The sequence below is a fragment of the Dreissena polymorpha genome, chromosome 4 (assembly GCF_020536995.1).
Source record: "Dreissena polymorpha isolate Duluth1 chromosome 4, UMN_Dpol_1.0, whole genome shotgun sequence".
Lineage (NCBI taxonomy): Eukaryota > Metazoa > Mollusca > Bivalvia > Myida > Dreissenidae > Dreissena > Dreissena polymorpha.
In genome coordinates this window covers 116455603-116469871 of record NC_068358.1, presented here as the reverse complement: position 1 = coordinate 116469871, position 14269 = coordinate 116455603, and the positions used below count along the sequence as shown (strand labels likewise).

At 37.5% G+C, this 14269-nt stretch overlaps 1 protein-coding gene across 1 annotated transcript; it reads left to right on the top strand.

Annotated features, from left to right (window-relative positions):
• The first annotated feature begins 9725 nt into the window (after positions 1-9725).
• Positions 9726-13028, top strand: LOC127878728 (uncharacterized). The gene has a single exon (XM_052425256.1). It carries the CDS (start codon positions 9726-9728, stop codon positions 13026-13028), a length of 3303 nt encoding a protein of 1100 aa, XP_052281216.1.
• Positions 13029-14269: the final 1241 nt, after the last annotated feature.

Here is a 14269-nt window from a genome sequence, read left to right as displayed (position 1 = left end):
TCTTTGAATATATATTTTACCAATTTCACCAGAATTTTATATAAAAAGAAGTATTTTATTAGTCATTTTGTAGGAAAGGAAAAAGTGCGAATGTATGCATATAAACGCATTGTCTGCAGTAGGAACGGACCGCAGTATCTTTGTGTCTGGAAACGTCCTTTGAATCTAGTTTACCAATTTCACCAGAGTATTCAATTAAAAGTAGTTTTTTATAAGTAATTGTGTTGGAGAGGAAATAAGTTCTAATTTATTTATACAAACGCACTGTCAGTGTTATTTTCAGATGGTGTTTTGGAAATATTTTGTTCTGACCAACGGTCCTAAGAAATCGCAAATCTAAATGATCTGGTTGTAGTACTGGTCATATCAAACATCTTTTCAGTTGCCACGCAATTTTTGGAAGAAGCATTATTGCTTTATAAGTTAAATACAATACTTTATCCTCGCTCTGTGAAAATTGGGCTTAATGCATGTGCGTAAAGTGTCGTTCCAGATTAGACTATGCTGTCCATTAACATGTATGTATGTATGCAAACGGCACAGGCAAATCTGGGACGACACTTAACACACATGCATTCATCCCGTTTTTTACAGAGCTAGGATCAATTATATTCATTTCCTTTAACTCGTCTATACGTCATTAAATTGAAGAATATATTGATAATTTTATATTCGTTGTGATCTAAAAGGCAACTGTAAAACTTAAATTTGTCGTAAGATGTATGCATGGTAAGACAAGGCCTTGGTGTAGTCCTTATTTCCAATAGTACGGGTAGAAGTATGGCCACCCTTATCCCGAGATGCTGATCCGAGTCCAGCACCACCTCCAGGTCCACCAATGGCAGCCCCAGCATCTGCAGTGCTGCGTGAACGGAAACGGGCAATATGGCCGACGGCAGGGCTAGCACGGGTACCGTATCCAACGTCTAGTACGGGGAGAAGTATGGCCACCCGTATCCCGAGATACTGATCCGAGTCCAGCACCACCTCCAGGTCCACCAATGGCAGCCCCAGTATACTGTTGTTACCGCGTTATATCAGACAGATATCAATGCAGCGGTATGATAAATCGTTTTATCATACCGCTGCATTGATATCTGTCTGATATAACGTTGCATGATTTATTTATTTTTTAATCAGTTCAACAGGAAGTTCTTATATCAGTCGATGATAGGAGGTAGGTCATATTACTCGGAATCATTTTTAGTAAAATCGAATCAGATTCAATAAAACAAACAATTTGATACCAAGATTAAAAGTTTAAAACACAAAATGCAACAAAAACAGCAAAAAGAATGTTGTACAAATATTAAGCGCGTGCTCATAACGTCATTATTAACACGTAAAACGACACAAAAATCATATTCTTTCCTGCTAAAAATGCAGCTTTTTAGCGGTTTTTCCCATAATTTCTTTTAAATCGGGGACGTAGAGGTATGATTAAAAGAAAAACATGTAACTGCCTGCCCGATCTTTTTGTAATATATCAGGCTCGGTGCGAATAAAATAACGACTCGGCAAGCCTCGCTTTTATATTATTCTAAGCCTTGCCTAATATATTACAAAAAGATCAGGCAGTAGCCTGTTATTTTTCTATATATACAAAATGTATAAACTATTCACATTATGTTTGTAACACAACATTTATTTATGTGTCATTTAAAAGATTTATTGCGTATTATTTTATGGGATTAAATATTTATGTGTTTAAAAAAGCCTTTTCACAGATTTTGGCAACTATTGAAATTTGTCATTAAATTCTTTATATTTATAAATGTTAACATGGGATCTAAAAAGCTCCAGTAAAACAAAAACAAGAATAAAATTACAGAAAGAAAAAAAGTAACCCTCAACTGGGCTCGAACCACTAACCCCTGGAGTAAACGTTTATTGCGTATACCACTCGGCCATCCGTGCTCATAGATCTACATTGAGTGATAAATGTTATACTTTATATAAGCAATTTTCGTAGTATCACAAAATATAACGACAACAACAGAACTCTCCAAATTATTCTATCGTTTCGCGTTGCAACGCTTTATAATTTTTAGGTTTTTAAGTCGTCAAAAGTTGCATTTAATGGATATTTTAGAGCATGGTAAATGTTCAGCATTACTGTTTTCTCACAAATATCATACTTACAACGAAAATTTGAGAATCTGAAACAATTTTTGTTTTTATTTTGTCAATTAACCAAAACGTGAAAAGGCCCCTTTAACATATTTTGTTGCGAAAAATTGATAGCCCAATTTTTAACATGTTTTATCAAATGGAAGGTAGATATAATACATTTGTTTTTGACAATAGATATTCTTCAAAATGGAAACATGTTTATTTTCTTGAATAATTTTGTAAGCGTCATGGTGTTCAAGGAAAATGTGCATAGTTTGGTAAAATGACGATTTAAAAAATAATTGTCATATATTCGAAAAATGAATGTATACATTAGGTTTAAACAAGCGAAATAACGATATTGACTAAGAACATGTTTACAACATTGGTTCATTTAAGAAATAATTCGTGTACGTTATAGTTTGTTGTCGAATAACCCACGGCCGGAAGTTTAGATGCGTAGGGATTCAATCACGAGTGCGAAGCCGGATTACCGGATAAATACCGGATTATTACGCTGGTGGAAAATGTATCGGCATGTTTTGTTTAGCTACAGCGCGTGCTTTCAGTGTATAAGCTCCGCCCATAATATATTGCAGAATAACCCATGGACGATTTTCTTCTTTGTTTATATGAAATTTGGCACGTGCCGTGTTACAATAACGGATAATCATCATTCGAAATCGGTAAAATAATACAGCGTATGTAACGAATTTCCTTGATGATTCGGAAAAGAACGTCGAGTATTTTTTTACGGTTATGTTTCGCCGGTTTCAAGGATTTCTGCGCAGTGGTGTTGCATTGACTTTTGCATTCAGAGGACTAGGGTTCGAATCCCGTGGTCGGCAATATTTTTATTCAACATTTCTCCTTGCTATAATCATAAGTTAAGACTATTAAACACATTATAGATGTGTAAATAAACAATTTTATCTACATTTTCCAAAAATACGAAAATGTGTGAACAGGTCCCTGTAATATTGATCACGATATATATTATAATGTGTATGGTGCTTTGCATTTTTAAACAAAGAAATACTATCATCGTCGGACACCCCCGGTCTATTCCTTACCTTACTCTCCATTCCTATATATATATATGATATATGAGCGGAGCGTAATCAGCAGCCGTGGGTATCCGACGATGAAATACCACGTGTGCATCTTGATTTATTCGCGACTTTATACCATCTCAAACCAGCAAGTTTACACCAAAGATTAAAGCACAGAACAGAAATGAGAGAGAAACGTTTTTTATTGAGCCATAAAATGTAAAGCCAATAAGGTTTTATTTTGGAATAATATCGGTAAAACAATTTGCTTACTCATAAAGGTTCACATACTTGTGAATAACAGTTTTATTTATGAAGACGTTGGACAATTTCATCTGAGTATTCAATACGATATAACATGTACACGTGAAAATTTTAACTTACAAGAGTGCAACAAATACATTACCGGTAAACAAATTATTAAGGAAATTTACAGCGGTTGTTGAATAAAATTATAATTTGTCCGTTGATATCGCAAACCTATATTAACTGGTGCTTGGGGTCCATCTTGTAAAGCATAATAATAAAAAAGTTAAAATTCAAGTAAAAGAGGAAGTTCTACTGCCAATCTACAAATGTTTAGTGATTGCATTCATTTCCATTCAAACCCGATGCACATCCGAACCCTGCACGTCCTCCATCCCCACCTTTTGCAGCCCCTTTTGCACTTTCGCCGACGGCAGGGCCAACAAGGGACTTGTATCCATTTGTAAATTCTAACGGAGTCTAAAAATAGACAAATATGCATTTATATGGAACGCCTTCACTGTCTTATAATACCAAAACTTGTGATATTACGTCAATCTGACATTGTATGAATGCCTGTACCAATTATATATGTGCATAATCACAATATATAAATACATAATTTGAATATATACAGATAAAGCATTAATGTATAAAGACATAATTTCTTATATATAGATAAAATGTAAAAATATGCAGATACGAATGTATTATACACAGATAATCTTCCATTGTATAAAGGCATTACATTTTTATATGAAGGCAAAATATCTTTATATGAACATAAATCGTTATGTAATAATGATAACAAATCTTTTCTCATTATATATGGGCATAACTTGTTTATATAAAGGCAAAATACCTTTATATAAACATAAATCGTAATTATATAAACACATATCGTCTTTATATGCAGATACAATTTGAAAAATACGTTAAAAATCTAAAAATTATTTTATGTAAATATGTAATCTCAACACGTAAAGATAAATTTATAGTACAGAAAGATTTTAATGTTTTGTATGATCCTAAATAGTTGTTTAATTTAGATAATAACGTTATTACATAAATCCATACAAAGTTAAGATTGCGTGTTGAATGTGTTTGTTACCGGAGTAATCTGTGGTACATGTAACATAATACTAATTTATGTTCATATAAAGATCTTTTGCCTTCATATAAAGAAGTAATGCTTTTATATAATGGAAGATTACATATCTATATATATAAGAAAATTATATCTTTATATATTAATGCTTTATCTGTATTTATTGAAATTATGTATTTATATATTGTGATTATGCATATATATAATGGTTACAGGCATTCATATAAAGATCTTTTGCCTTCATATAAAGAAGTAATGCCTTTATATAATGGAAGATAATCTGTATATACTACATTCGTATCTGTATTCTTTTACATTTTATCTATATATAAGAAAATTATATCTTTATATATCAATGTTTTATAAGTATATATTTGAATTATGTATTTATATATTGTGATTATGCATACATATAATGGTTGCAGGCATTCATGCACAGTCAGATTGACGTAATATCACAAGTTTTAGTATTATAAGACAGTCAAGGCGTTCCATACATTTAAGTCATTGTATTAAGAAGGTGCTATTGTTTCAATGCAAAACTTTAATGGTACATTTGCCAACATTTTTTTTTCAATCCATGTTACATAATTTTATTGTTCTTATAAAGATTAATAAATTTATTCTCGACATAAACAAAAGCGATATTGAGAAAACTGATAGAGATATAAATTTGTTGGCTATATCGCAATATGATTTCGCAATCTCCCGTCATATGCTCACTTATACACAAGTTTTCACGTTCTCTCCCTAGTTAGGTTACATTTCACTAAAGCAGTTTGTATCCCATCATCGTCCTATATCTAAAGAGTCTCTTTTCTTTTATTGTTTAAGAGCGATTTAGCATTCGGACCCATGTTTTTGTGCTCATTGCATGTATGCTGTATGCTATGTGTTTCTGAAACATTTTGCTGCTTTTTATGTGGAAATACGTAGAACGATGATTGTTTGGGATGCGTTTATTGTATTATGCGGCGTTTGTCGAAATCTCAAATCCGAAACTTGTTTTTCGAGGGTGCATTCCTTTAGGCGAATTTTATTTTCATAGAAGAAGCGAGACGGTATATTTTGACTGTGCACATATTTCAAGAGGACAGATTTATCTTTAACATACCAGTAATACAAGTCTTGCAAAATTCGATGCATAGGAAAGGCATGAACAATGCTTTGAAAGTTGACAGTTTCATTGTTTGACCCTATGGGAATCGGAATTAGTGTAATCCAACCTCGTTAATTCGAAATTGCGAAAACACGATCCAAGGAAACGAAAATACGACGCTAGACCGCAAAATTACGACATAATTTTACGTTTAGGTCGAGATTAATCTCGAGATTTATTTCGCAATCTCTTTTTGTGCTTTTCAATTGTTGACATTTTATTTACACAGACGAACGGCAATACAGAACGACGTAAACCATGATGTATTTATTTGGTATATCTTGCATCGAAATCTCTAGTTTTTGCATCGTGACTTTGTTTTTTATCGTTGCGCGTTCTTGCTTGTTAAAATTACAAAATTGATACGTATATTGCAAGTTCGGAACAACTCGCCCCCCCCCCCCCCATATTTATAAAGCTGACAGCGTCTTCACTATAAATTTACGTTTGCAGCATTCGCATTTAACAACATGATACACACAGTCCAGTAACTTATCAAATCACAATTCTATTTACTAGTTGTTTTAAATACAAGAATATCATATAACCTCTTTTGTTTCTGGTGGCTGTCAACTCTACATCGCAGCATTCCCTTGCCTGCTGTCGCACGACGGTCTTCCCCATGCACGCTACCTCTGCGGCGTTTGGAAGCGTGTCTGTATTCGGCGTCTCCTCAAAGCAGTCACCCTCAGCGTTCGGCTACAAGCATTTCCACCACAGATATAAACTAAACATGACTATTGTTTCTTACACCATATATTATAAGATGCGTTGACATTTTAAATTATTATTTTTAGCATGCAATACCAGCTCAGGTAACTATACAAACCATTTTATAGGTCCCTGACTAGCTTTTGTTATTTCAATTAATAATACTACTAATCCATTAATAACGAGAATCTAGTTAAAGGCGAATACATTTGTATTGCCACGAAAAAAACAAAAAGACCATAATTAATAAAAACCAGTTTCGTCACACATATAGAACAAAGCAAATGCAACATGAATAATTGCTCAATTCACTCCTTACATCTCTGATGGTGCACACGTTCCTTTCGGCTGATATCTCGATCATCAGACCCTACAAAACCAAGTAAGAAGGTAATATTTCATGATTTAAGGTCCATTAAATCGACTTCCTCACAGTTTTGGGCTTTTAAATGTTAGTCGTAACGCCTTAAATTTATAGATTTAACAAATTTATAGATTTAACAATTAACACCGAACAATAAAGAATATTAATACAAAAATTTTTTAATAAATAAACAGATGGCTGTTCTTTTGATTTTTTGTCTGTTGATAGGTGACGGAAAGTTATGCGATTTTTTCGTTTATCTCTGAACAGTTATTTTTACAGCTTTCGTTTGCAGCACGTTTCAGTACAACGTTAATACTTATCCAAAACAATAATAATGATGACAAATAAGAAACACTGCAATATTTATTGTGAAAAAAATTCATTCCAAACAATATTTGAGACGTTCAGAGTGTTATATTAAAGTGTATTCGATCTTAAAGCAGCACTTACACCAGCATGGACAACAGATAGCACCAGTATGCTGTTGTTGTAAATCTTCATATCTACTCCTTGACTGTTCTCGTTTGAAACGACTTGATAGTCAATACCTTCGTCATCGGTCAGTACATCCGGGGGAAGCTTGATCTTGATATACACACATTATTATAGTATTAGAGAAATATTAAAATGGTAATATAGGCCTAATTTGACAATTGGCATGTTGAACAAGATTGTTTCTAACGTTAAATATAATATTTATGTTCAATAAAAACACTTTTGTCTGAAAAAAACTGTGAAAGGATGAAACTATTTTAATATTAAAAAAGACATGAAACAAATGATTTTTATAAAAAGAGATCGTTTGAGTTTTGGATGAAACTGTCGTGAATATTATATGAGATTTTAGACGTAACGTTGATTGGCGGTTGCCGCGAATGAGCATGTTATTATTATTATTATTATTTTGACGTCATATAGATTTGTATTGTTGTTGACGGGCAGTTGAATTAAAGGATCGAACCTGAACAGTCGTGTTTTGCATATCAACTCAAAGTACACCATTATACCTTCGTGAAATTGGTGCCGTGACCAAACAGTAAAATGCCGACGACAATAGAGAAGTTACTAGGCCAGCGGCTAGGTTTGAAAAATATTATTGACCGTTTCGTCAGTAAAATAGAAGAAGACGATGACATTCAGTTTCAAGCGCTTATCGAGAAATTAGAAGGAAAAGTGGCATGTCTGCTAGTCCACAATGATAAAATTCTCTCGCTCACCGACGCCGACGCTGCGCCAGAGGAGATGGTCGAGGCAGAAGAGTATACTTTCGACGTAGAGGTCAAACTACGAAGATACAAGCAGCGTCTACAGCGGCCTAACATTGGCATCACAGACGCCGCCGATTAATTATCGCATGCATCCGGTCCCGGTAGTCAGCAGGCATCCGGTCCACTACCACCAAACAACCAACGCAGGGTGAACACCAATTCGTCAAACAACAGCGGCCAGTCGGCGCCCGAGATAAGTACATCTAGTACTCATAAATTGCCGAAATTAACACTTCCACGATTTGACGGTGATATATTACAATGGCAATCGTTCTGGGATTCATTCGAATCGTCAATCCATTGCAATGTCAACTTGACTGATGTGCAGAAATTCAATTATTTGAAAGCACAGTTGGAGGGTACAGCCGCCATGACTATTGAAGGATTTGCACTCACGAATGCAAATTACACGCGCTGTCGATTTGTTACGTGAAAGGTATGGTCAACATTGCAAAATTGTTCATGCAACCATGCAAGCGTTATTGAAATTGCCATCACCAACTTCCACAGTCGCGAATTTGAGAGGGTTTTACGACCGCATGGAAACGTATATCCGGGGTTTTGAGTCGCTAGTACAACATCAAGATATGTACGGTAGCCTATTGGTGCATGTTGTATTGGAAAAATTGCCGATGGATAAACGTAAAAATCTCGCCCGCGTAAACGAGAATAATGAATGGTTTTTGCAAGATCTGCGACGAGCGATTAACAAGGAAATCAACATTCTCGAGATCGGCACCGGAAGTTTCTATGCGTTGCCGGAAGTTAGCGACTGCAACTCAACAGCTTTGTTTCATGCAAGTGCGAATGGTAAGAAGACTTCATACACTCCTAGCAACAAGTTTGGCAAAAGGAATACGCAAAATTATTCTAGAACATGTGCATTTTGTGATCAAGAACATTTAAGTTGTGAATGTAAAAACTTTCCTGACACTGCTGCCCGAATGAACGTTGTGAAACAGAAACAGCTTTGTTTTAACTGCTTGGGTAACCACACCGAATCACAGAATGCAAGTCAAACGGACGCTGTCAAAACTGCCACCGGAAGAATCACACTTCTATCTGTAAGGAGCTACAAAGAAAACCGGAAGTTGAATCGCCGCAATCGGAAGCCGCCGTATTCTTCTCGTCTTCAAAGAGGTCGAACGCAGACGTTGTATTAAAGACCGCAATTGCCACTGTATCGTCGTCTAACACTACAACGGATGCCGCCATATTATTCGACGAGGGCGCACAGCGATCCTTTATCACTAGAAAGCTTGCTGACGATCTTCAACTAGAGAGTGATGGAATAGAGACACTGAGCCTGACGGGATTCGGAGGAAGTAATAACAGAAGCTTACAGCAACTAGAACGCACGACAGTTTACATAGTATCGAAGAAAAAGAAAATACCTGTTAGTGTGCTCATTGTCCCCACTATTGCGGCTCCCATCAACTGTGGGTATCTTAGATCGACTGCGGAACTTCCGTATCTGCGGGGATCGAAGTTGGCTCATCCCGTTACAGGTGACACGTTATTTCACATTTCATTACTCGTTGGAGCTGACCACTATTGGGATATGGTCGAAGATCATGTTGTTCGAGGGAACGGGCCGACCGCCGTTAAGTCTTATGTGCCAGCTGATAAGCGCATCTTGAATGTACTTGCATCGCGCGCCCCAAAAGACAGCATATTAGAACGTTTCTAGAGTCTTGAGATCATGGGTATCTCACCTTGTGAACCTGACCGGAAGTCTGTCGAGTACCTAAAGCAATACCAAGAGACATCTATTGAGTACAACAACGGAAGGTACCATGCCAAACTTCCATGGAAGCAAGATCACCCTGCTCTACCAACAAACCACAATATAACTTTGACGAGAACTGTTGGGACTATTCAGAGGTTGCGCAACGAACCGGAAGTGCTTCGGGCATATGGTGACATCATAGCAGAACAGGAAAGACGTGGCTTTATCGAGCGGGTACCACTTGGTCAAGAGTCAGCTGAACAAGTGCACTACATCCCTCATCACCCGGTGAAAAAAGAATCATCAACGACACCCATACGCATCGTCTACGATTGTAGCTGCCGTCAGTCAAGTGATTCACCAAGCTTGAACGACTGCCTGGAATCAACGCCACCGGAATTGAACGAGCTTACGTCGATTCTTGTTCGTTTTCGGTTGAATCCGTACGCTGTCTCCACAGATATAGAAAAGGCTTTTCTTCACGTCGGGCTACACGAAAAGGATCGTGACATGACGAGGTTTTTCTGGCTTGAAAATCCGTTAGATCCAGATAGTCGACTAGTGACATACAGATTCAAAGTAGTGTTGTTTGGTGCAACCTGTTCGCCATTTATTTTGAATGCAACATTACTGAAACATCTCAGAAAGAATATGAATGTGAACGCTGCACACGTCATTGAACGGGACTTGTACGAAGACAACGTAATTTCCAGCTTTAAGTGCGAAAAGGATTTACTTGAATATTTCACAGAGGCAAGACAATTGATGTCCACAGCTGGGATGAATTTAAGGTCATGGATATCAAACAGCGCATGTCTGAGAACAGCCGCGGAAAACGAAAACGTTCCGGATACTTGTGACGTCACCAAGGTGCTCGGGCTGAGATGGGATCCCAAGTTAGACACAATAAACTTCGTAGACAAACAGATACCAAATTTAGAAAAAGTTACGAAGAGAACGGTTTTTAAATTTTCATCACAAATATATGACCCGCTTGGACTTTTGAGTCCAGTTACAGTCCGAGCGAAAATTCTCTTACAAGAAATGTGGAAACAGAAATATGACTATGACACGCCTCTTCCGTCCAGTTTACATGCAACATGGTCAGAAATCGCCACAGATCTCAACACTGTTGTTCGAGAGACGTCACTGCGCCGCCAGCTCATACAATCTGTTGAAGGAACTGGAAGTGATGTGAAACCGGAAATGCACGTCTTCGTAGATGCAAGTAACAAGGCGTATGGCGCAGCGGTATATATCTGCAACAGAAATGAGTCAAGATTGGTGATAGCGAAAAGCAGAGTCACTCCTGTTAAATCACTATCGCTTTCACAGTTAGAATTGATGGCTGCTTTGATCGGAGCGAGACTAGCTACCAACATTCAATCTTCCCTGCACACGACGCATAACACGTTTTGGTCTGACAGCCAGATAGTCCTTCATTGGCTCTCCACAACGAATAAATTGAAGAAATTTGTAGCCAACAGAGTGTCCGAAATAAACACGTTGACCAATACAAACACTTGGAAATACTGTCCAACACACGACAACCCCGCAGACCTGCTGACACGTGGGGTATCAGCAAACGTCTTCATGAAGAGCAGCATTTGGCAAACGGGGCCCGAGTGGATCACAGACACGAGGAGGTGGCCTATATGGGAGACGGAACCGCTACTTGTCAACACTATTTTAGATGAACACGCCGGAACAGAGATGGTGCCGCGTCACGTGCTACATACAGATATATCTAACGGGTCTCTACTTAACCTTCAGAGCGTTATCAACATTTCTGACTACAGCTCCTACCGAAGACTCCTGCGCGTGACAGCTCTTGTACAAAGATTTGTCAAAAATTACAAACTTCCACACAAAGAACGAGTTTACGGAACAGTAAATGCAAATGAACTCCGATGTGCTGAAAAACTGTTACTTCGGCATTGTCAAGCCACAGAATACAATGATGAAAAAATAAGTTTGAAATCACGAATGTTTCGCATCCCGCTTGTGAAACAACTTCGTCTGTTTATCGACAGTGACGACATTATTCGATGTGGTGGAAGAATTAATAACGCTCCACTATCGGAGATGACGAAGTTCCCGATATTGTTACCGAAAAAACACCACATCACACGGTTGATTGTCAGAGATGCGCACATCACACATCTGCACTCGGGTGTCAACGCAACTGTGACACATATACGACAGAAGTATTGGATTCCAGCGATAAGACAGTGTGTGCAGACAGTCGTCCGGAAGTGCGTCACTTGCCGCAGAGTCGTTGGACGAGCCTTCAGAGTCCCCGAGCCGCCGCCATTACCGAAGATGAGAGTTGAAGACACGCCGCCCTTTACAGTAACGGGGGTAGATTTCACGGGCGCTCTATACGTAAAGCAGACAAACGGAAGTGAAACAAAAGCATACATTTGTCTTTTCACATGTGCTATTACTCGAGCCGTCCTACTCGAAGTTGTAACCGATCTAACAAAGGAATCGTTTTTATGCGCATTTAGAAGATTTGTTAACCGGAAGTCACTGCCGAAATTAATAAACTCCTACAATGCTACCACGTTTGTAGCAGCGTCTAACCATTTGAAGACGCTAATGGAGTCTACATTAGTCCAAGAAAAATTGAGCGGTATGGTAATAGAGTGGCGTTTCATTCCACAACGCGCCCCATGGTACGGGGGATGGTGGGAGCGACTTATTGGTTTAACGAAAGTCGCTCTGAAAAAAGTAGTTGGCCGAGCATACGTCACACTTGAGTCTCTACAGACAATCGTCACAGAAATCGAGGCTGTACTTAACGATCGGCCATTGACATATGCATCAGCAGATCTTAACGACCCCACGCCCATCACGCCGTCACAGCTGTTATACGGTCGCAGAGTTACAACGCTGCCTCACGATGACGTCACAGTCGATGCCGGGAGTACTGTCGCTGCAGCCGACCATGCTGCATTTAACCGCATGGCAAGGCGACGTGAGCTGCTCATACAACAGTTGTACAGACGCTGGAAGACTGAGTACCTGACGTCACTCCGCGAGCACCACCGAATGTCTGGTTCCAACACGCAGACGATCAACACCGGGGACGTGGTGCAGATCCATGATAATGGCCCTAGATGTCGATGGAAACTTGCCGTGGTCGTCGATGTTGTAACCGGAAGGGACGGGCATGTTCGCGCGGCCAAAGTGCGAACCAGTAACGGACTGTATACCCTAAGGCCAATAGCAAAACTTTATCCACTGGAAGTGATAAGTGCCAATGGAAACTGATGGACAATCATGATATTGTTGTGATGGACTGTTTTTAAATATTAAAGCATTTTGTTATGATTATCGTATTCGTATACTTATGTGAAAACTCTGTTTTATCATTTTGCGGCCCCCAGTATGTCGTGATTATTATATGAGATTTTAGACGTAACGTTGATTGGCGGTTGCCGCGAATGAGCACGTTATTATTATTATTATTTTGACGTCATATAGATTTGTATTGTTGTTGACGGGCAGTTGAATTAAAGGATCGAACCTGAACAGTCGTGTTTTGCATATCAACTCAAAGTACACCATTATACCTTCGTGATAGCAATAATCTGGATCAGGTGAAAACATTACACATATCTACACTGAGCTCTCTTAGATGGGTTTTGACCTATAGATATGGCATGCAGTGAAAAAAACTAACTGCAAAGTGCAATGCCCTAATTTTTGTGTTTTAGGGAATACAAGCTCACAATAACGGTTTGATGAATTACAATAACTGCTGAAGATTAAAGTATACATATTCATTTAAATAAGCAGTTAAAATAACGTTAAAGTCATGTAATAAATATTTCTTCTAGTAGTGAACATATTTATGAACGAGTTTGATTATCGAATAGTGTCATAAATATTTTCATAGCATGAACATATGTATGAACGAGTTTATTTATTGTATGTTGAAATAAATATATTCACAGAAAATAAGTAATCATTTTATTAAGCCTTAATTTTTGACACTGTCAAAATAATTCCAATGTTGCAATTCGCGGCTTTGGAAGTAGGTTACTACGTTATGTTATTATCTCCGCGTCATGTTTGCCCCAAAAAAACTTTCATTTTTCGTTTAAAAATGCCATTTAATATTTTTATATAAGAACTTTATTTAATTTCTAATTTAAAAAAAAGGTTCTGTGCCCGTTTTAATTGTAAAGCTATAGTAAACCCTTTTTGAAAACTTGTGATATAAATCATGTAGAACGTTTCTTCTCATGATATCTGGTTAATTTCCGTTAAAAAAGAGCAGATGGTTGCGAATTTATTTTATGCTTTCCGGTGGTTTATAGAGAAATATCAGTGAAATAAAACTGGTATTTCACTGTTTTAAACAGTGAAAAATAACAGTGAAAAATATCGAAATTTTTCACTGTTTTACTGTGAAATGACATCATTTTTTCGACGAAATGACGTAATAAATCCAGCGAAATTATCCAGTTAAACTCTTTTACAATGTAAATAAATGGTGATAAAAGCAT

Excerpts from the sequence above, each read along its gene's own strand:
- LOC127878728 (XM_052425256.1), top strand. The coding sequence starts at position 9,726 with ATGGGTATCTCACCTTGTGAACCTGACCGGAAGTCTGTCGAGTACCTA.